At 41.9% G+C, this 23004-nt stretch overlaps 1 protein-coding gene across 1 annotated transcript; it reads left to right on the top strand.

Moving 5' to 3' along the window:
• The first annotated feature begins 286 nt into the window (after positions 1–286).
• ESM1 (endothelial cell specific molecule 1) lies at positions 287–9420 on the top strand. The gene is made up of 3 exons (XM_002714031.5): positions 287–1007; positions 3773–3925; positions 7881–9420. Exons 1-3 carry the CDS (start codon positions 566–568, stop codon positions 7979–7981), a joined length of 696 nt encoding a protein of 231 aa, XP_002714077.3. The 5' UTR covers positions 287–565; the 3' UTR covers positions 7982–9420.
• Positions 9421–23004: the final 13584 nt, after the last annotated feature.

Genomic DNA, 23004 nt, shown 5'->3' with positions numbered 1-23004 from the left:
ATGAATTGCTGTAGAAATGACATTTGAGAAAGAGGGGTGGGAGGAAGGAAGAAAGGGTCTTAAAAAAAATCCCTGTCAAAATATTTTCTTTCTTCTAAGTATCGAAAAGGCACAATGTAACCCTTCTTCTTCCAAGTGATCTCATATAGCTATTTATTTAGGGGAAATACCAAACGTGTATTATTATTATTTTTGAAGAAGAAGCAGCTTCTTTGGCCCTGATGATTCATGTCGATACCATTTTCCTCCCGAGCACAGAGGCTGCAAGACAAAGCTACACCCCGAGTGACATGCCGGTGTCAGAACAGTTCCTGTCCTGAAGGAGGCTGGGCGACCTTCCTCGCTCCCTCTTCACACACGGCCTTGAGCCCCTGAGACGGATGTGAGCGGGTTTCTCAGTCCTCATGCAAAACAACCATCTAAACATAACAGATGACATCAGCTTGGGCTTTTCAATTCCTGGATGGCAGCAGCGTGTTAATCCAGCCTTCATCCTGGATTTCATAAACTAAAACAAGAGAGCCTGGCAGGAGGACAGCGCGCTGCCGCTGGGTTGAGGAAATTGATGACGGGGAAGCATGCGGGCAACCCAGTGTATAAAACTCATCAACGTGTAGGCAGAGAGGCGCAGCTACCACTTTGGACGGCTGCTTCCCGCCAGCCAAGACTGCGTCGCGGGGAGCCGAGCCGGAGCCAAGCGGGGAACATGAAGAGCTTCTTGCTGCTGACCACGCTCCTGGTCCCTGCGCACCTGGCCACGGCCTGGAGCGTCAAGTACGCGGTGGATTGCCCGGAACGTTGTGACAGTAGCGAGTGCAGGAGCAGCCTGCGCTGCAAGAGGACAGTACTGGACGACTGTGGCTGCTGCAGAGTGTGTGCCGCGGGGCTGGGAGAGACCTGCTACCGCACCGTCGCGGCCATGGACGGTGTGAAGTGTGGCCCGGGGCTCAGGTGTCAGTTTTACAGTGAGGAGGATGATTTTGGCGACGAGTTTGGTATATGCAAAGGTAAAGAGCCACCCCCTTGTTTCCCCTCCAGGGTCCAGGGTTCACTGAGGGGGCTGTTAGCCAGCCTTGGGGTCTGGGGAGACTCGGCAGCTCACTCGCTATGTTAAAGGAGATTTTACGAAAGAGAGTTGCCATGGAAGATGGTGTCACCCTCTTTTCTGGAAAACTTTAGAAACACAGCAGGTAATCTGTTGGGAATGGTTTAGACGCCCTGGCCGCTGCGGTCAGGCAGAGATTACAGAGGTCTCTGTGAGATAACCTCCCAGAGTGGTTCCAGCCCCGGATTTAGTGATTCTTTGATCTGGAAAGGGTCCAAGGCCGGTGGGCCTCTCTCAAGATTAAATAGTTCTGATGAATGCTAATGCCCTTGGTGGACCAGGGCGGGTTAAGTCCTTTAACAAAATAACTCACATGCTTAAAAGAGTGACCCTCAAATATAAAACAAACTTCATTCTGCTTTAGAAAGGTTTTGGTGACTTAGAAAGATAGCAAAGGGTGTAAGACAAGCAAAAATAACAGTAAAGAAAAAAAGTAAAAATTGAAAGTCTGTAGCGAAGGAGATTAGCTGCCTTGGAGACCTAGAGAAAAGCTTCATTAGGTTGCAATTATAGTTCAATAACGTGTTCCTAGTTAAGCATTCATAGATTTCAGTTTAAACTTAGTGATTCTAGTTTAAACATGTTTAGAATCTGAAGAATGGTATTTTAAAACACTGTCTATAGAGACCTGATGAAATCATTAGTAAGAGCTATTAGTAAGAGGCACACATGCTATTAACTCATTCATCAATTGTCCAGGAGTGGACAATTTCTAAAATCCTTGTATTTTATGTACCTAATATAATTGTATTCTTTTTATTGATAATACCCTGTATAAGCTTATTTAATTACTTGTCCTACCTGTTAGACAAATAATGTGCAAATTCATCATCTTTTGGTCTGCAAATTGTATAAAATGTTAGAAAAGAAATTCTTGAACAGTGAAGAAAATTTTATTTTTGTTTATTTTTGCTTATAAGGAACAAGAGGTAGATATTGGGGGAATACTTTCTTTGGTTGAACGCATAAACATATATTTCTTTCAACTGAAAAGGATCTGTATTTTCTGCAAATTACAGGGCTTGTCAGCCAAGAAAATAGGAAATTAGGGAGGAAGTGGTTAACACAGTCATACTCAGGAGGTAGAAAGTATATGCCATGGATTGCTTGTTCTCTTGGCATAGAAATGCCTTTGTACATGTGAGTGTAAATGTGCAATTTTATGTGGATAAAGAAATAAGGGGGAAAGTAGCTGGACTCTTTAGCACTCTAGTTAGCTATGAATGATGAACTAGCATGAATGATTGAGGTAGATGTCAATGACACATATTTTTAAAAGGATATTTAGATTGCACTTTTTGGCATGTTTCAGATGGCTCATGCATCTAGTTTTGAACATTTTTCTCTCTGCTTGGAATAATGAGACTGTGTGAGCCTTAGCACCTCTAGGTAGAGAGATTCTATGTTGCTATAAACAAATATCCAGATGTTTTCTAAATATTCAGATGTTTACCATTGTGTTGCCCAGATAACAATCAGCCGGCCATGATGCAGTTATTAGACACTTGCTATATACCTAGTATTGTTCAGTACATCAGGGGATACAATAGGAGCCTGACAGAATTTGGCTAAAGCTGTAGTTTTCCCAATCCTGTATGCTTTTCTGCTAGAGGCTATTTCAGGATCTCTCCTTCCCAGCAGAGAGCACGGGTCACTCTGTAATCTGAAGGGTGCTGAAAAGAGAAAATGCTAAGTCTCTTTTAAATCTAATATCTATCTTGTTCATTCAACTGAATATTAGATTGCTGAAGACTTGGATGCCTCACAACTCGTTCCTTTACCCATATGCGATGTTACATTTACAAGGATATTTTCCGTGCCAAGAGAATAAATATTCTATATCTGTTCTGCCGGCTTTTAAAACCTGATTAATTTATTGAGGTACTGATTCCATCATAAAACCCATGATTTTAAATAAGCGATCTTATCCTTTTTATCTTAGAGTGGTATGTTTTATTCTAAGCATAAAAATGAAGAAGTTTTAAAAGCATCCAGTTCTTGGTAGGCATACAATCCTCAGGGTGTATAAACTCCAGCTTGCGTGTTCAGTTGCAGAAGGCTTTGCTAGTAAGCTGGGGACTTAGGTAGCTGTACTGCCTTTTGCAGATAGGGAACTTGATGTGGGTTGGAGCAGACTGAGGAGTGATTTCTTCGTGGTGAACTTGGGTGCCAACTCTCTTAGCCCTGGTTAACTTGAAGCTGTTTCCTGTACATTTAAAATAGCAAATTGTCATGAGTAGAGTGGATTAAAAAAACAGCATCACATTTTAAAAACTCTTTGAGAAGCTGATGCACATGTCTGTCTAATTTCCCACTATCCCTGGGCTGATAACAGAGGTAGCTTGTGAGAACCTGTCTATTGGTATCTAAGCAGCAAACAAACAGGATTAAAAATGGTCCAAGGAGATTGGTTTTGTGTGGCTTTGACTAGGCTTAACACCATGCCACTAAGTTTGAGGCATCCATTATGTGCTGTTAATGTGTGACCACACATTTGTGATGAGAAGTGCTAACTTTCAAAGCCGGGGTCTTTGAGCATAAGTTTTCATTTTGTAGTCAAAATTCTTGAGGTTGGTTCAAAGCCTGAAGCTATGCACATAGGGGCTCCTAGTTTGGAGGTTTATGCATACGAATGCGCTCCTTCTCCCAATCCTTCTCTACCCTCAGACTGCCCCTACGGCACCTTCGGGATGGAATGCAAGCAGACCTGCAATTGCCAGTCAGGCATATGTGACAGGGTGACCGGCAGATGCCTGAAATTTCCCTTCTTCCAGTATTCAGTAGTCAAGTCTTCCAACAGGAGATTCCTTCCTCATTCAGGTAAGAATTAATTATGTTACAAATATTGCAACGGTAGTCTCATTGTCAAGTCATGACTTAAAAAGTGTCTCTGAGTAGAATACGGTGTCGATGGAATGCTTTTCTTCCCTTTATCTCACTCAAGAAAGGTGAGTGGTAGTTGAGTTTGATGGCTGCTGCTGTTTCCTGAAAAGATCCCATTAACAATCTGGAGAATTATCTATCACAATTTCTCATAAGGTTTTCCCAGTTTTTACAGGATAAACATGATTGATTACAAAAAAAAAAACTGTAGTAAAAAATAACCAATGGAGATATATGAAGTTCTTTAAATTCTTCAGTGATCTGTTTTATATATTTACTAGACAAAACTATTTCTCTCCCAACTTCACATGCAGAAAGTACTGTGAGGAATTTATTGGATTAGGTTTAAGAGCCAAGATAGAAAATATAGAACATTTCTCTCTCTCTTTTTTTTAACTAATGGAAGAATTTAAATGGAATAATTCCAAGCATGTGTTTTTATGGATTTTGGAAAGAGTAAGAAATAATATCTGTGATTGAAATTTGGGAAATGGGTGAAATTGTGATAGTATTCACATATAGCTCATTACTCTCTGTTAGTTCTCACATAGGTTGTTAGAATGTGAGGAACACATGGCTGATAAGGTGGTGTTAGAACATATTCGGTTATCTTGTTGAATAAATGATCAGATAGCAACAGCCCCATTACAACAGGTATCCCTTATTCTTCCATTGCACAGACCTGTGACTCAGATAAATGATAGCCTATTATATACTTCAAATATGCAAGCAGAGTATATTTTAAATGTTCGCACAACACACACACACACACATACATCCAAGCATGTGAGTAGTTAGTTGGATTTAATCATTCCACAATGAAAGCTTAGATTAAATCATCACATTATACCCTGAATACACACAACTGTTATTTGTCAAGTAAAGATTAAGCAAACAAGAAAATGCAGGCAAAATAACCCAATATGTAGCCATAGCAACTGCTAGTATCAATTAATTATATATCCTCATCATAGAAACAGTTAATAATCCAAATCCATTTTATTTTGCTTTTGTTTCTGGCCCTATGCATGTCAAAGTAATTAGGATGTGAAATATCTGCAAATGTACTTATTCTTCCAGTTTTACTTCCTTCTTACATATGCCTGTTACTTGGTTTGTTCAGATGAAAGGAATATTGTGCTTTTAAGTGAATTATCAGTTTTATTATGGCCATGCTCTTAAACAATAATTTAAAAGGAAGCTTTTCATTTTTAAAATCTATGAAGTAAGGATTATTATGACTCTTTGATCTGGGAAATGAGACATTAACATTTTAAATGCTTATGACTTATTTGTCCTATCCAGTGAAAGACTGGATTTTAAAACCTGAATTTTTTTTTTTAATAAGATGCAATTCATGTAACATGAAGTGTAACATGAAGTTAACTATTCTAAGGTAAACAGTTCAGTGGCATTCACTGTATAAGCACCACCTCTATCTAGTTACAGAATATTTTCATCCCTGCCAATTATACTTCAGTACAGCTAAGCACTTACCCTCTTCCTCACATCACCTTAGTTCCCAGCAACCACTGACTTTCTTTCTGGGCCTAGAAATTTTCTGAATGAGTAGGTTGCTTTGAGTTCAGATGTGAGGGCTGTTGTCTTGGTATACCTAGCCTCAACAACTTGCGGCTTCTTATGTCTTGTTTGACTTTTTTAAAACCACAGGCTAAAGAGAACTTGAGTTTGCACCGAAGCCTTTTCCCACCCAGGGAGAATCAAATCCTTTGTGCGTCCACGTTGGTGTTGTGGATGGAATGTTCAGGGAGGCCATGCAAGTGCCTTTGGAGCCCTCACTGCTCAGTGCGAGCAGGCGTGGTTGGGGCCTCGCTGGTGCCCCTCCTGAGTGCACACAGGCTGGTGACCTCTTAGCCTCTTCTCCGCAGGACCCTTGAGCAGTCTCTCTTCCTGGTGCCTACTAGGCTCTCTCATTTGCTTGTAGATTATGCTGGTATCTTGGCTAACATATAGGTGCCTGGGAAGCAGATGTACAAGGGTACTTTGAAAGGTACCTGAAAAAAAAAATGGAATTAAAAGATAAGTTGATTTGGGTGCCAAAACTTGTTTTGAAATCCATGCACAATTTTTCATAATATGCATTTTCCATGAATTCCTTGAAGGCCCTTGTATGCATGGATTTCACGTTTTTGTTTTTTTTTTTGCACCCAATTCAACTTATCTTTTAATTACGATAAACTCAGCTTTTAATTCCATTTGCTATGAATCCTTTGAAGTTCCCTTGTATTGCCATAAGGCTGTTATGTGGTAGATTACATTAAAATATTTCTGTACCAAAATTAGGGACTGAGATTCTTACTAGAAATTCATGGAGAAAGCACTTCTTTCTCCTTTTCTTTTTCTTTCTTTTTAAAGATTTTTATTTATTTATTTGAAAGTCAGAGTTACACAGAGAGAGAAGGAGAGGCAGAGAAAGAGAGAGAGGTCTTCCATCTGATGGTTCACTCCCCAGATGGCCGCAACGGACAGAGCTGTGCCAATCCGAAGCCAGGAGCCAAGAGCTTCTTCCGGGTCTCCCACGTGGGTGCAGGGGCCCAAAGACTTGGGCCATCTTCCACTGCTTTCCCAGGCCATAGCAGAGAGCTGGATCAGAAGTGGAGTAGCTGGGTCTAGAACCAACACCCATACGGGATGTCAGGGCTTCAGGCCAGGGCATTAACCCGCTGTGCCACAGCACCGGCTCCTCTCCTCCTTTTCTTACCCAAGGTAATTCTTTTCAAAGGGTGATTATTGGTGCAATGTTGTCCAGGTTCAGCATGGACAGAAAGCACCCTAAAAACTGTGGAGAAGCTGTCCAGGCACCCCAGCCCTGCCCAGTTGTGTATCACCTCCATAAGATTTTCCACCTTTATGTGCTGGGGTTTACGGGATGGGGCTTGGACCCTCGTTCCTGCCGCAGGCTTCACACCACTTCTGCACAAATCTGCTTGGGCCCAGCTTTGAGAGAAGGTTAGCTGGCTCCAAGGTTCCCCAGCACAGGGACTTTAGAGATCCCTTCCACACCCTAATGGTGTGAGGATCCTTCTTCACTTTCCAACTCCTGTTGACTGCAACTCTCTTGGAAAGCGAGATTCTGATCTACTTTGTCCCATTTGTTATTTCCTTTTTTCTAGAGGGTAGTGAACTTCCCAAGACTGGGAATTCACAAATAAACTTTTTTTTTTTGTGGGGGGAGGGGGTGAGAAGTGAGAATGAGAACCTGGAATATTTTATGAATTTATGCACATTGGATTGCCAGGCAGTGCTAAGCTTAGAGTGTTGCCTCTCACGATGCCCACTGCTGAAACAAATGTATCTCACTACTGGTAGGAGCAGAGAATTTCATTTTACAAAATTCTAAACATGACAAACTTCTCCAGTATTTAGAGCAAGAACTATCTTTACAGAAGTTCTACCCTTTGGTCTGATTTCGGGTTTCTGGAGTCACACCAAAAAGTGAATCCCTCAGCTTTACCAGTTAGTATAAAAATCTCACTTAACAATTCATTCTGACAGCATTTGCTCCTTCCGTGAGTGCTTCTTAAGTGCCTACTGTGTTCCAGGCACTGTTGTAAGTGAGGGGATATAGCAGTGAACAAAACCATGTCCTGGCTTTCATGGAACTGGAGTTCCAGTGGTAGAGTGAGAAAAGACACACAAACAGAAAAACACAAAAGACAAATGCATGGCTGTCAGGGGGTCCATAGGTTTGTGAAAAGAAATAATTCAAGAAGGTATTATCTTAGAGAGAGAGAGGGCACATTGATTCAGAGCAGCGAAAAGGTTAGCCTAAGATCTTGAATCAAAGGTTTCATTTTAATTTCCTTTGTAAACTAAACAAAACTGTGCTTGCCCTTTGAATTAAAGACATGTGGACGTGATCTCATTGCAGAGCACGACGTGGCGTCTGGAGATGGCAATGCTATGAGAGAAGAAATTGTGAAAGAGAATGTGGCTCGGTCTCCTGTGATGAAATGGTTAAATCCTCGCTGATCCGGAGAGCAATTTCCGAGAGATGGCTCTACTTTAATGATTGTTCAACACACAGCCAACATGTTAGGAACCGTCTAGATTATAGCATATGGACATGCAATTTTTGGAGACCAAGTGTGAATCAGGGTGTACCCAGAAAAAAAAAAAAGTAGGCTACTTGCAATCCCTTAAATGCATATGACTGAACACCCTTTAGATATTTGTTTGTGAAATATTTGTATGCCTATAGATTTGTTAAATGTGTGTGTAGAGTAACACTGAAGAACTGAAAATGCAATTTAGGTCATCTTACAAGGAGACTGTTCAGCCAAAGCTAGTCCAAACTGCAGACCACAATGGGACCATGGGTTCTTTGACTTGCTCTACATTCATGATGAGACACGATGGAGGAAGAATTAGGAGTAAAGAAAGGTAGGAGTAGGGCTGGGGAGGGTGTGCAAGTTTAGATCTTCCTTGTGGTAGTAGCTTCAATAGAATTTAATTGTGCTTTTTTAAAAAAGAAACTTTTGGAAAAGTCAAAACAAAACAACCAGAAAACCCCTGAAGAAGTAGGATTTGAAGCCTGTGGGAACTGGAGAATGGCCTTGAAGTGAGGTTGATTTCCAAGGGCTGCTAACGTGGTTCCCAGGTCATCTGTATCTGAAGGATGGTCGGGGGCAGAGGGCAAACGGAGGCTTCCATAAATGGTTGTACGGAATGCCACCTCTGAGTGAGACCCAGGAGGCACCCTTAATTCAATAGGCTGTTGTCTTAGTAGGCGGGGATATGTGTGAAGGTGAATATTTATGTTTTTATAAACTTTATAGTACAAGTCATCTTGCACACTTTTATGTATCACCCTCTGGGGGAAATGGACCTATTATTGTTCAACATGATTACAGTAAAGGCGTAACTCAATGAACTTTTCAGACATCTGAAACACAGTAAAGTTATTATTAATAATTATAGTAATATTAACAGTAACAAACAGAACCTTATAAGATGTCAAAAAAATGAGCAATGGGGGAATTTCTTTAAAAGCAAGTGCTGTGAATTAGATGAATTTTGAATTTAAAGTATAAAATAACTTTTTAGGAGGTTTGGAAAAAAAGTCAATTTTCAGCAGGAAACATGTCAGCTCTAAAATATAGTTTATTTTCATATTTTTTTCCTTCAAATTTGATTGATAAACAGAATTAGGAGTACGCCTGGGAGAAGCTTAGCACAAATGGGATGGTTGTACTAGATGTTGTGAGGAAATATTTGCAGAAGTATTATATTTGGAGTAAAGAAATTATTTAAGAATTATTTCACTATTTGCCTATATTTTATTCTTGACGTTTGCCAACAGAGTTGTGAATGTGTGCGTGGAAGGTCTTTGAATGTAAGCTGAATAAGCTGTTAGGTTTTGTTTTAAAAGGACAAGTTCATTACTGTTCAATAAAAAAAAAAAGACAGCTGCTTTGTGTCCATTTGTGGTTCTGTTGATTGCTTAAATCCTACTCATTCGATGAATAAGAATTCGTTACTGAATATTAAAGGTCTGGTTCTTCAACTGAATTTTCTGCTGCAGATAAGCTGCTCCTAGCCAAACAAGGGGCTAGGATAATTTTCTTTTCCTTACAACTTCAGTCTACTCTTCTGAGCTTCCTAGAAGGCAGACTCCCCGTATATTAGCCCAATACACAGGGTTTTTTTCTTTTTTTTTAAGCCTCTCTTTGCTTCAGCAACAACAAAAGGTAAATACTTCTTTTGGTCTTATTATAAATTAACTGTGGATCTAAGGCTTGAAATAACAGTTTCTAAGTCACTAAATAAATGGTTTTTTCACATAGCACTGAATTATTGAACTTGGAGCATATTTTATCCTTTGTTTTGTTTTCTCCTACTGGATTTAATTTATTTAAAGATGGAAACTTTGCCATTTAACAGCTACTCGGGGCTACTGTCCATCATTCTAGGTTCTGTGAGGAAACTCCAAATAATTACATCTCATTCAGTTGCTAGCTGATTGACTGAAGGTTACAGATGTAAAAATGTCAACTTGCTTTCACTCTCATCAGTTTAGGTAGCTCGTTCATATTCACACTTATAATTCATACAAGTAGTTTATTTTCACACTTGTTCATATTGTTTAAAATTGTTGTTCTTTAGAAAATATAGCCAGGGGCAGCGCTGTGGTGCAGCAGGTTAAAGCCCTGGCCTGAAGCGCCAGCATCCCATGTGGGCGCCGGTTCTAGTCCTGGCTGTTCCTATACCGATCCAGCTCTCTGCTTTGGCCTGGGAAAGCAGAAGATGGCCCAAGTCCTTGGGCTCCTGTACCTGGGAGACCTGGAAGAAGCTCCAGCTTTGGCTGTGTGGTCATCTGGGGAGTGAACCAGCGGATGGAAGACCTCTCTCTCTCTCTCTCTCTTTCTCTCTCTTTCTGTCCTCTCTCTGTGTAACTGACTTTCGAGTAAATAAATAAATCTAAAAAAAATTTCATCACCCCCCCCCCCCCAAAAAAAAAAAGAAAAGAAAATATAGCCAAAGACAAACCTGTCAGTGCCACTATGGAAGAGAGTAACCTACAGCTTTGAAGCTCAAATGCATGTTATCCAAGAATGGCAACATGGCCACTTGGCCTTGGAGACAAATTATGGAAACATTTTAAGTGAATTGATAAAATGCTAAAAAAAAAAAAAAGAGCAATCTGTATAAGGAAAAACATCCTGTTTTTCTAGCTTAATCTTAAGCCCAAATGTCAGTTGAATGATAGCTGACCTGGGGGCAGGACCCGCCCCGTGCCTGCTCGGAGGTAACCACCTGTGTGACCATGGAAAATAAAATCTAACAGAGGTAGACCCATCTTCTCTGAGTTGCAGACGTATTTCCTAGCTTCCCAGCTTCATATTACTGAGGACCCCTCCTGAAAGTTAGTACCTGCCTATCACAAATTGTTCTGTAGTTTTCTCCCTCTATTCTTCATTGCGGAGGTCTCCAAAATCTTTGAATTTCGCACACCCCTTATTGCATACTTTTTGACTGCAATTTTTTGAGCATGTAATTTTGAACTGTATCTATTATGTTATAGTGTTAATACATTGTGTTCACTGTAAAACATACTGACAAACTGAAAAATTTTAAGCAGTTGATAAATATAAATAAAAGTTCTGAGATTTTCTTCCTGCACTCCAATGGACCATTCTGGGAAACACTGGAGATGCAAATGAAAATGCCACAGACCAGTTATCTCTGAAGAACCCCAAACTCATGATATTGGAGAGAAACAAAGCTGACGCACAAGGAATACTTCTGGAATGAATGGATGAATGGGTAGCTAGGTGGATAGAAGGATGGGTGGGAAGAGGGGTGGAGGGCAGTCGGACAAATGAGTGACAGAGGGAGAGCTGGGTGGAGAGATGAATGAATGGAGCAGTTCACAGGCTCCCATCTCCACTAAAGTAGCAGCTGCCCAGGAGGAAGACAGCCTTGCCTCCTTTCCCCTGCCAGCTCTCCCATAGCCGCCTATCTTGCCTGCTGGGGTGTGAGGTGATTGACAAAACGGAAGGCCTGCACTAGAGTCAGGGAATCTGTTGAGGGCAACAAAGACAGGGAGTGCTTCTCCCTCAGGCACTGGGGATAACATCAACCACACCGGGCTAGCAAAGAGGGTCAAGTGAGTCCTGTGGTAGCCAGAGGAAGCTGTCATTCACCCTGAGAGGCAATGGGGAGGATTGCTGGTTCCATCCCATATTTTCTTCCTTTCTTTTACCTGGATGTCTTGAGAAGTAAAGGAACCAGAGAAGCAATTGAGATCACATTTAGAGTCATCCTACTCATTAGACTAAGACCTGGCTTTAAAAGGGTGCATGGCGTACAGCAATGGTTTCAAATGTTAGCGTGCATCACAATCACCCAGCAGCCTAGCTAAAACATAAATTGCTGCGATTCAGTAGGTGTGAAGTAGGACCTAAGAATATCCCATTTTAACAAGTTCCCAGGTGATGTGGATGCTGCTGGTCCAGACACCATACTTTGGGAATCATTGAGATGTGGAAACCTGGGTTTGCTCAGACGGGAGACAAGCTAAGGGGTGATCAAAACCAACCATGGTTGCCTTTTGAAAAGGGCATTGCAATATTGCTTAACCCATTGGTGCCTTTAGCTTTTTCTTTGAATGTTCTCAACTACTTCAACAGCTGAGAGGGTTGCAAAGTGTCAGAGACATTTTAAGAGAAACTGGAGGCTTTGCAGGGACAGGTATGTCGCTCCCCCTCTTCGTGTCTGCTCGGCCCTCCCCGGGTTTGCTGCTGGTTCTTCCCGGGTTGGCTACTATCCCTTCCACCTCCATGGAAGGGCAGTTCCCCCTGGCCACATTCCCCACTTCCGCAGGGGAGCGGCACACCGCCGGCCGGCTTTCTCGGGGGCTGCACAGGCGTTCCCTCAGATGTTCCCCTTAGATGTTCCTGGTGCATGCCGTCTCTCTCCTCCTATATAGTCCTCCTCCGCCAATCCTAACTCGGCTGCCCACACGCCGAGTACGCTGCTCTCCAATCAGGAGCAAGTCCTACAGTTTATTGGTTGAACTGGAGGCAGCTGTGTAGAAGCTGTTTACTTCTCTCCCAGCGCCATATTGTGGGAGAGCAGATGCATAGAATAAGTCTTAATTCCAGTAACTCAGTCCAGTCCGGGCTGCTCCCCACAAGGTAGATGGAAGGTGGAAGAACCAGAGACTTGGGGAGTAATCAAGTAATGTGTTCTCATAGAAAGAACAGCATTGCGAGTAACCAGGGGTGTCTTGTGTGGTAGAGAGATAAGGCAGACTGAAGAGTTCTTAGGCAGTCCATGGTGGCCACAGTTAAAGCATTGTCCATGCAGAGCTGGGGGTGGAAGCCTGATTGAAAGGTCAGAAAACCGCAGGTGAGCATTTACCCAGAGGGTGGCCAGGGAAGCACAGAACGGCAGTCACGTGCTACCAAGAGAGCATTTGTTTCTTTTTGTCCCCTACTACCCTAACAATAGAGAGTGACCCTGTAAGATCAGAAATACAAGTAGGAAATACAGATACAGACTTCATGTAATGATGGTCTAGCTTGATTTGCTTACATGAATCTGGTTTATAAAATTGTGTTTATACAGATTTTTGAGACTTAGTTCTTCAATGTAGACATATCTATACACTTTTCAGCTCCCTAGAGAGTATAGGAGTGCAAGGAAATCTGACTCATTTGGGTTGAGAAGAAAGGCCCACAGAATTCTGGTCTAAATCTTTTATTTCACTGATAAAACACCTGGACCCACGTAAAGTCAAAGGTAAGATCTTGTGTATAGTGATGAACGCTCTACTACTTGCCATTGTAGCACTTTCGCCATTTGATTTTTAAAAATTAAAACATTAAAATCCTTCATTACCTACTCCATATTTAAAATATATATACCGTGTGTACGTATGTGTGTGTGTGTGTGTGTGTGTATGGGCTTGAAAAAATACGTTCTTTCATGCAGAAATTCTACTTTTTTGAATTTATTCTGTGTAAATATTTTAAAAGTGTAAAAATGTATATACAACAAATATTGCAATATTTTTATAGTATCGGAAAATTAATAACCTGGAAAAGTTGTTGATACTGTACTATTCAATGAAATGACAGAATAACCAAGATTTACATATGTTGTAGGCATAGAAAATGAGGAGCTACAGATATCACATAGTGATTGATGTAGATATGTTCATTCCACAGCAGAGAGAGAGGCAGTGTATTCAGATCTGGCAGTTACTGCTGGATAGAGTACACATCATCTTTCTTCCTTAAACCGCAACAAAAAATATAGACTCTTAGATTTTCATGACTCTCAGTACCCCAATTTGAGTGCATCTGTTATTTATTTAAAAGTGATAGGTTTATCAGATTTGCTTAAAGCATTCACCTTCATTTTCATAGAGACAGCAATCCTCTACCTTGCTGATCTACATATTTAAGTACTTTATGTAACAATGAAAATTAGCATAGAAGGTTTGGGAACAAATGCAGCAGGCTCTTGAAATGTTTCCTTTTTGTTTTATTTGAGAGATTTGAGAGGTACACACACACACAGACACACACACGAGAGAGAGAGAGAGAGAGAGAGAGAGAGAGAGAACTCATCCACCGGTTCACTAGGGCTGGGCCAGGGCCAAAGCCAAGAGCCTCTAACACAAGCCAAGTCTGCCAAGTGGGTGGCAGAAACCCAACTACTTGAATCATCTCCTACTGCCTTCCACAGTTTGTATTATCAGAGAATAGGAGCTAGGAGCTGAAATTGCGTGTTGTCTCTGATGTGAGACCCAGGTATCCCAACCAGAGTCCTAACCACTAAACTAAATGACCCCTTTCTTGGTAAGTTTTTAATATAGCTGGTGGCAATGCAAGTATCAGGTGCATCCCAGAGGGAGGGCTACCTGCCTGCATCCTTCAGCAAACTCCGTGGGTGTCAATTCTTGTGTTTTTTGGAGAGAAGATAGATGTGTGTTGATTTTTGATTAAGTGGAATTTGCTTAAGAGCACTTCTACTGTATATTAAGCAAGAAAAAAAAAGCATTTACAATGCCATATGGATAATGTTATTTTTGTGAAAAAGTATGTAAATGGATATAAATCAATATGTTATCACTGATGCATCTTTTATTCTTTTCTGTTTTTTAACTTTAAAAAATTTTTAATATATGGAAACTAGATTTCATGAATTTCATAGATTCCAAGAATACAACAACACTTTCTTTCCTTCCTGGCTCCCTCCCTCCTTCTCTCCTTCCTCTTTCCTCTCTTTCCTCTTTTTTCTTTTAACTTTTTGTAAGAACATACTTTCAAGCTACTTTATAATCAAAGGCTCGAGGCACTTCTAAATGAAGGTCTCAACAAGGAAAAGGGAGAGAGCCCCCTGTTCCCCGGGGGTACAGACAAGGATTATAGACAACAATCAAATCACAAGATGTCAGTCGATATACATTAACTTCCTTTTTTTTTTTTTTTTTGTATTCTGTGTATTAGCTAAAACCATTCAGAAAAAAGACATATTTGTCTTTTTGGGTCTGGCTTATTTCACTAAGCATAATGGTCTCCAGTTCTTCGTATTTTTAGTTGTTTTCTGAAACTTTATAACTGGGACAAAGAAAAAAGAAAGCTCTGTGTATTTTGAAAATCTAAATTGCAGTATGAAAGCAAATGTGTAGTTTACTACCTCAATGGTGACTTTAGAACACAAGCCTATGTTTCAATAGCTTTGAGATGTCCTTCATCACCTGGGCTTTTTGTCAGAAGTGGACATAGAAGTTGAAACCAAATGGATAGGATTGTAGTTTCCTTATAAATACTAGAAGAGCTACCAAGTGTCTCTGCATAGATTGCACATCTTTGGTACAAATATTTCATCCAACAGAAGCAAAGACTGTGATCCTCAGTACAGACCAAGGTGGCCGGGTCAAAGCGCACATTTTAAACTGCAATATACCTCTCTTACCTATGCATAGAAAACACTATCTGCTTCAGCTCATGGTGCGGGCCACCCGGGTTTTTAAAGTATTTCCTGACACCTGTGAAGTTGGTAAATATTTCCTGTTTTTGTTGTGTCTGGAGAACACAGGAATGAACAAGTTGGAACTGATTATTAAATGTGAATGACCTCTGTATAAATACTTCTCAGTAAGTAGTTTGTATTTTCTTTTTTTTATTTTTTATTTTTATTTTTTGACAGGCAGAGTGGACAGTGAGAGAGAGACAAAGAGAAAGGTCTTCCTTTGCCGTTGGTTCACCCTCCAATGGTCACCGTGGCCGGCGCACTGCGGCCAGTGCACCGCGCTGATCCGATGGCAGGAGCCAGGAGCCAGGTGCTTCTCCTGGTCTCCCATGGGGTGCAGGGCCCAAGTACTTGGGCCATCCTCCACTGCACTCCCGGGCCACAGCAGAGAGCTGGCCTGGAAGAGGGGCAACCGGGACAGAATCCGGTGCCCCGACCGGGACTAGAACGCGGTGTGCCGGCACCGCAAGGCGGAGGATTAGCCTAGTGAGCCGCGGCGACGGCTTGTATTTTCTTAAAAATCTGTCACAACATACTTCTCTTGAGGCAGGAAAGTGATTATAAGAATCTGGCAGCCCACTCTGTGGGGGAAGACGCACCTTCTACCCATGAGGAATATTAGTTGTGAAGAGGCGTAGAACGTCAATGTAAACTCAATGTAAAGTCATCCAAAGAAAGTAAAACTCTTTGAGGGATAAAGCAATGAGTACCTTCCTGATGTTTCTGATCTAACGATGAATAGTTAGCCCATTTAAAATTATTTTTGATCATCTTAAAGCACTGTGGAAGGATAGGGACCGTAGATTTTTTTGAGTCTGAGGAAACCAGGATGAACCCATGATGCCACCTGATGCTGACATCAGGTGTATTATTCAGCTCTGATGACCCTAGTGTCCTCTGAAAATTGTGGGTAACAGCTGATGTGCAAAGAGTGAGAATCTTTGCATACGCTCTATGCATGCCATGGGATCCTATCATTGTGTCTGCTGTATATTAAGCTTTCTAATAGATGATAAATAATTATAAAAGCCAATCTCAGATGTTCTTTTTTTATTTTCAGAGGCTATTAATGGATGCAAGACTGAAATATTTTAAGTATTTTACGTGTCTTATTTAAGCTGGAGAGAGAAAGAGACTGAAGAAAATTGTCTGACTTCTTAAAGATACCCATAAAAGGTAAATAGCAATGAGAGAAATTCAAAGAGTATCGTTTGAAACTCTCACAATCTTACAAAAGAAGTGACTGTTTTTAAAGAACAACTAATGGTGTTCTATTTAAATCGCCAAACAATTATTAGCATGCTCCTGAAAAACAAATAAAAAGCTACAATGCCTCAGCAGAATGCCGGGGAGCCCTCCAGATGCCGCACACTTCCCTGGGTTTATTTTTAGACTTCTATTCCTGCCTTTTATTTTGGGACTTGGCTCGCTTCCTTTGTGGCTTCCCCTTAACTTGTTCATACCTTTCTTTCTTATATAATGCATTTTAAACTGCACCCACCCCCTTTTCCCACCTCTCAAAGGAAATTCAAGGAATGTTGGCCAGTTCAGGAACTCCTGCTTGTCTTGGCACTAACATAGTTCTTGGTTTGAAAACAACCTAGGAAATCCAGGGTCATGGTTGACTTTCTAGTTATTTAATGCTTCGGAGCTGCTGATGGATCTGAGACCAGTGATACATAGATTTTGAATACAATTTTTGTGAAATTGTCGTATGGCTATTGGAAGCTAGAGGAATTTGAAAGCAGGCTCTGTTTTCAATAGACTTATGCAAAGGCAATGTGCAATTTTAAAAAGAAGGACAAAGTCTAGCAAGTCTGGCTTAAGGCTATATTTACTCTTCTATCCACGAGCGGTTGGTCATGTAGTCTTGTTGGGGAGCATTCGTTCTGCACAGTCAATGAATGGCAGCAGAGTGAGGAGATGAAAGATGGTGGTCCCTGTTTTAAAGAACCCTATAGAGAAACTCTGGTGAAGGGAACAACAAAACTGAAACACAAGTACATATTTTTTTTATCATGTGTGGTAGTGTGTGGTTCTTTGGTTGCAAGTAAAACAAAGCAAAAAAGTGAAAAAGTTGACTTCAAACAACTTCAACAACAATGTAAAGTATTGGTAGGATAAGGGATGCCTCACAAAGATGGAAAAAAAAAAAAAAACCCAGCCCACCTGTTCAGTCAGCTGGTTTGGATAATGCAGAGTGAGTTAGGAAGGGTAGGAGGCAGAGTTAAGAGAAGATGTGCTTGCTGGTGTATTGCCAAGAGCTACAATTGTTTTGTTCCTATGCCAGTGCTACATGATTGCCCAAAGCTTCTTTGAAACTCTTCTTCGGGGTACCAATATCAGACCTGGTGGCTCATTTTTTTGTGAATAAATCAATTGTGACAAATTTTTTTCCTTTGTAGGTAAATTTCATTTTTTTCATGTAGCCATTCAAAATCCTCTGTGGCCAATGAGATGCGAACCAATATGTGTAGTGCTCTTTAGGTGAAGATCAAGAGGTGTGCACACCCTCCATCCTTCTTAATTGGATCTCCCTGTAACAAAAGGTGGATTAACAAGAGAAAAACAAGTGGAAGTATCACAAACATGTGTACAAGTGCTTCATGAATACACGGGAGGTAACTCAGAGAAATAAGTAAGTCTCTAAAGTAAATCTCAAATAATTGTCTTAATCTTCAGGCTTCAATGCCATCAGTCACTGAAACAGGGGAAGAAGAGTGTGGAAAGAGGTCCAGTTAATACAAGCAGGCCAGGAAAAGCACCCTAAAACAAGGGTCTGTTATGTGGATCTGGGTAGACACCTTCTCCATTGATTAAAGGTGTCTAGTGATTTAGTCATTCTTCCTGGTGCAGAGAGGGAGACGCCCTTATAGAAGTGAATGTCCTTCATAGATATACATTTCCCTTAAAAAGGGGCAACTCTTTAGAGCTATTCTTATGTTTGCTATTTCCCAAAATAACCAACTCAAAATAATCCTCACGCCAAAGAAGCATATTTGGGGTGGCATATTCTCATATGTGGTCTCCTACAGTCATATTTTGGAGTGGCATGTCCTGAATACCATCATGTATATGTAAGATAACAGCTCAGAGCAGGATTTATTTTTTTAATATTTATTTATTTGAAAGAGTTATACAGAGAGAAGGAGAGGCAGAGAGAGAGAGAGAGAGAGAGAGAGAGAGAGGTCTTCCATCTGCTGGTTCAAGGAGTAGGATTTGTACATTAAAGAATGTCTTAGGAGCCAGGAAAATTGAAAATCAGTCTTGGGGAGTTAGAAAATAAGGACTCTCCTTAAGTTATTTGTGTTATTGATGTTTTGAGGGAAAAGAACTAGGTGTGCTCTTCAAGTGTCTTTGGAATTGGATGGCACTCCTCAACAGATAGAGTAGGGGGAGGGCATATAGATGGGGCCAGATGTGGGGGGCAAGGGCTGCTCCACTGGCAATGGGGAGTAGGAGAGACAGTCACCCTTTAGCTGTCTTTTTACTTGTCTCATCATCTGACTTGATTTTTTTAAAAAAAATCTTGAATAACTTTATTTGGTGTCAAAGACAAAATATTATTATTCACAATTGCTTTAAGGGAAAATTGTGTTTAACAAATATTCAGTTATTTAACATCAATGACTTGTGTTCTTTCTCTTGAAGTACATTTTAAAAAACTCTCTTCCTAGCCGGCGCCGCGGCTCACTAGGCTAATCCTCCGCCTTGTGGCACCAGCATACTGGGTTCTAGTCCCAGTCGGGGCGCCGGATTCTGTCCTGGTTGCCCCTCTTCCAGGCCAGCTCTCTGCTGTGGCCAGAGAGTGCAGTGGAGGATGGCCCAAGTCCTTGGGCCCTGCACCCCATGGGAGACCAGGAGAAGCACCTGGCTCCTGCCTTCGGATCAGCGCGGTGTGCCGGCCGCGGCGGCCATTGCAAGGTGAACCAACAGCAAAGGAAGACCTTTCTCTCTGTCTCTCTCACTGTCCACTCTGCCTGTCAAATAAATAAATAAATAAATAAAACTCTCTTCCTGTTCTTCTGAGAAGCAGTTATACATGCGTCAGCTTTGGAGGCCCTACAAGCACTGTGCCCATCTTTGGGCCTGCACAGGGGCACAGGAACACCCAAAAGCAACAGAAAGGCTGAGATCTGCCTTGTGAAATTCCCAGAATGTCTGCCTTTGTTTTTCCTTTTTCATAATTTTTAAAGGATTTATTTATTTTATTTGAAAGAGTTACAGAGAGAGACAGAAAAGAGAGAGAGACAGGCACACACACACACACACACACAGATCTTCCATCCACTGATCACTCCCCAAGTGGCTGCAATGGCCAGGGCTGGGCCAATCCAAAGCTGGGAACCAGGAGCTTCATCTTGGTCTCCCACACAGTTGGCAGGCACCCAAGGACTTGGGTCATCTTCAACTGCTTTCCTAGGTGCATTAACAGGGAGCTTATTGTAGAGGACCATATCTACTCAATATTTAGTTTCTTTTTCGTGTGTGGTTATTACCCAGGCAGTAGAAAGAAAGGATTAATTAATTAACTGTATTTATCTATTTTGTTCCAGTTGAGACAAGATTAAAAATCTATCCTCAGAAAAATACTTTAATTGATGGGGCAACTGGTGTAGTTCTCTTTTTCCATCTTCATGTGTTGGTGGCCATCACAGAGATCTCCTTCGGGTGTCAGGGTTGTAATCACAAAATTCTGAAACTCAAGGCAAATGCAAATTTTTAGAACTGCGTTAGTGAAGTTTGGCTGTGTAATGGGTGACAACTCAGATAGGAGAAGCTGGACCTGATTTTGGCTTCTCCCAGTGTCTATTTTCTTTCCCTTGAGTGTGTACTTGTCTGCTATCATTCAGTTTTCTGTGTGTTTTAAAGTAGGGCAAGAAGAGGTACAAGAAGCAGTCTGTTTCCTGGGGAGAAGTGCATGCCAGGGACATGGAGGTAAATCTTCCCAGACATGTTGCTCAGCTGGCAAGCGAGCTGGGAAGTGTGCGGCCGTGGGTATCCTTGAGGACATCTTGTGTCGTTTGGAATGGCACACCTTGGGAATGATGCAAGGGACTCCACTCATTACGCTGTGGGAAAAGTCTTCCCCTTAATGACTCGAAAACATGGGCTTGTTATTCTGAAAAAGCAGAACACATCCTCATTCCACACAAACAATGTGACACAGACCTGGAGCCAGGCCAAGGTTTTCTATGAATAGAACTCAGCAAAGAGGGTGTTAGAAACGCTTTGAATTCTCCTGGCAATCCTGAATGCCTGCTCTCAACAAAGGAAATGATTTACCTGCTCTTTGAAGGTGGAAGTTAAGAGGATTCCCTCTTGTCCTCCTACACAGCATTAGAGCAGAATTCCTGGGTGGCATGCTGTTGTTGCAGACAAGATAACCTGGAGCCTGCCACCAGAGTGGCATTTGTTAATGGTTTGTGTTTGCAGATTGCAGAAAGGAGGTGGGTTTCTTATTTAAATGTTTTTTTCTGATTGTTCATTATTTTTATTTATTTCAAGGGGAAAGGGAGGGAGGGGGAGAGAGAGAGAGAAAGAGAGAATCTTCCATCTATTGGTTCACTCCCCAAATGCCTGCAACAGTCAAGGCTGGTCCAGGGTGAGGCCAGGAACTCTGAACACAATCCTGGTTTCCCATGTGTGTAGCAGGGACCCATGTACTTGAGTCATCACTTGCTGCCTCCCAAGGTGCACATTAGCATGAAGCTGACACTGGAAGCAAAGCCAGAACTTGAATGTAGGCACTCTGATTCAGGATGTGGCTGTCTCCACTGTTGTCTAAACCATTGCATCAAATGCCCATTCCTGCAAGATGGATTTTAAAGAAGGAAAGAGTATACAGGAGCAGTTGATGGTGTTGACCAGGGCAGTGTCATTTGGTCTGGCCTGTGTTGGACCCTGCATATGCCATGCTTTTGTCTAGGCTTGTTTGATCATCAGAAATATAAACCCACTCAAAGAGGCCAAGGTTGAAGAACAAGAGAAGTGGGTAGGTGGGTGTTGTAAGATTTGGAAAACTTGTAAGTATGACCGGCTCCATGGGAACTGGGGAGATGATAATTCATGAGGCGGGCACTAGTTTGATACCCATTTTTCAGATGCATATACTAAAGCACAGGAAGGTGGAATGGCTTGCCCAGGATTGCACAATTTTTGAGTTGTTTGTCTATGCAGGTATGGGAATTGAGCCCAGGACATCTCATCTTCCCTTTCAATAGCCAAGTAGGATTTTGCCTTTTTTCCCTTCTCATCTGCTTTGTCCAGGAATGCTCTCGATTTCAGGGTTCACCCAGTATTCAACTCTCCCAAAGGCCTGCCTTAACTTGGGTCTCCTTTTTTGGTTCCTGAGCTGTTATTTTTTCCTAGGACCAGTTTGATTCTATGCCTTGTTCAACTCAGCCAGCAAAGGAGTGAAGCCCTTCCTCTTCTTCCATTGCTCTGGTTGACCTTGGCCTTCCTTGGAATGGCTCCTCTCTAAGTGTCCCACCAGAAAAGTCAGGCACTCCCACTCTTCTGCAGAATCCATACTGCCCAATGGATTTTAAAAAAAGATTTTATGGTGCCAGTGCTGTGGCATAGTAGGTTAAGACTCCACCTGTAGTGTGGTATCCCTTATGGGCACCATTTGGAGTTCCAGGTGCTCCACTTCCAATCCAGCTCCCTGCTATTGTCCAGCAAAAGCAGCAGAAGATGGCCCAAGTGCTTGGACCCCTGCACCCGTATGGGAGACCCAGAAGAAGCTCCTGGCTCCTGACTTTGGATCAGCCTGGCTCTGGCCATTGTGGCCATTTGGGGAATGAACCAGCGGATGGAAGACCTCTCTCTCTCTCTGTAACTCTACCTCTCAAATAAATAAATAAAATCTTCAAACTAAATAATAATAATAAAAAATATTTCAGAGGTAGAGATTTTGTTTATTTATTTGAGAGGTAGGGTTACAGAGAGAGGGAGAGACAGAGAGAGGCCTTTCATCTGCTGGTTCACTCCCCAAATGACCACAATGGCCAGAGCCAGGCCGATCTGAAGTCAAGAGCCAGGAGTTTTTTCTGGGTCTCCCATGTGGGTTCAGGGGTCCAAGCACTTGGGCCATCTTCTGCTGCTTTCCTAAGCCAATAGCAGGGAGCTAGACTGGAAGAGGAGCAGTCAGGACATGAACTGGTGTCCATATGGGATGCCAACACCGCAGGCAGAGGCTTAGCCTACTATGCCACAGCCCTTGCCCAACAGATTTTGAGATCTGTGTTTCACTTCTGCTTAAAGTTTCTAGGACACTCTTGTTATGACATATTTGCCTTGAGTTTTTAGGTCAGGATTCCCAAATCCGGCTGTGGTTTCTCTGCGTACTACTCAGTCATGGGTCTTGGTATTCACTCATCATTGAGCAAGTTTTTATTGAGGTTTGTGCTTGGTGTGGTACTGACAAATCTCCGCGGCAGTCACGCTCAGCAGTGAGGATCGTGCTAACGTGGGGAGCGTTGCCAGGCAGTGCTGGAGGGCCATTC

The sequence above is a fragment of the Oryctolagus cuniculus genome, chromosome 14 (assembly GCF_964237555.1).
Source record: "Oryctolagus cuniculus chromosome 14, mOryCun1.1, whole genome shotgun sequence".
Taxonomy (NCBI): domain Eukaryota; kingdom Metazoa; phylum Chordata; class Mammalia; order Lagomorpha; family Leporidae; genus Oryctolagus; species Oryctolagus cuniculus.
This window is presented reverse-complemented; position numbering and strand designations above follow the sequence as displayed.

Excerpts from the sequence above, each read along its gene's own strand:
- ESM1 (XM_002714031.5), top strand. The coding sequence starts at position 566 with ATGACGGGGAAGCATGCGGGCAACCCAGTGTATAAAACTCATCAACGT. Across the intron at positions 1,008-3,772 it reads CGAGTTTGGTATATGCAAAG|ACTGCCCCTACGGCACCTTC; the intron begins GTAAAGAGCCAC and ends CTCTACCCTCAG. Across the intron at positions 3,926-7,880 it reads GAGATTCCTTCCTCATTCAG|AGCACGACGTGGCGTCTGGA; the intron begins GTAAGAATTAAT and ends ATCTCATTGCAG.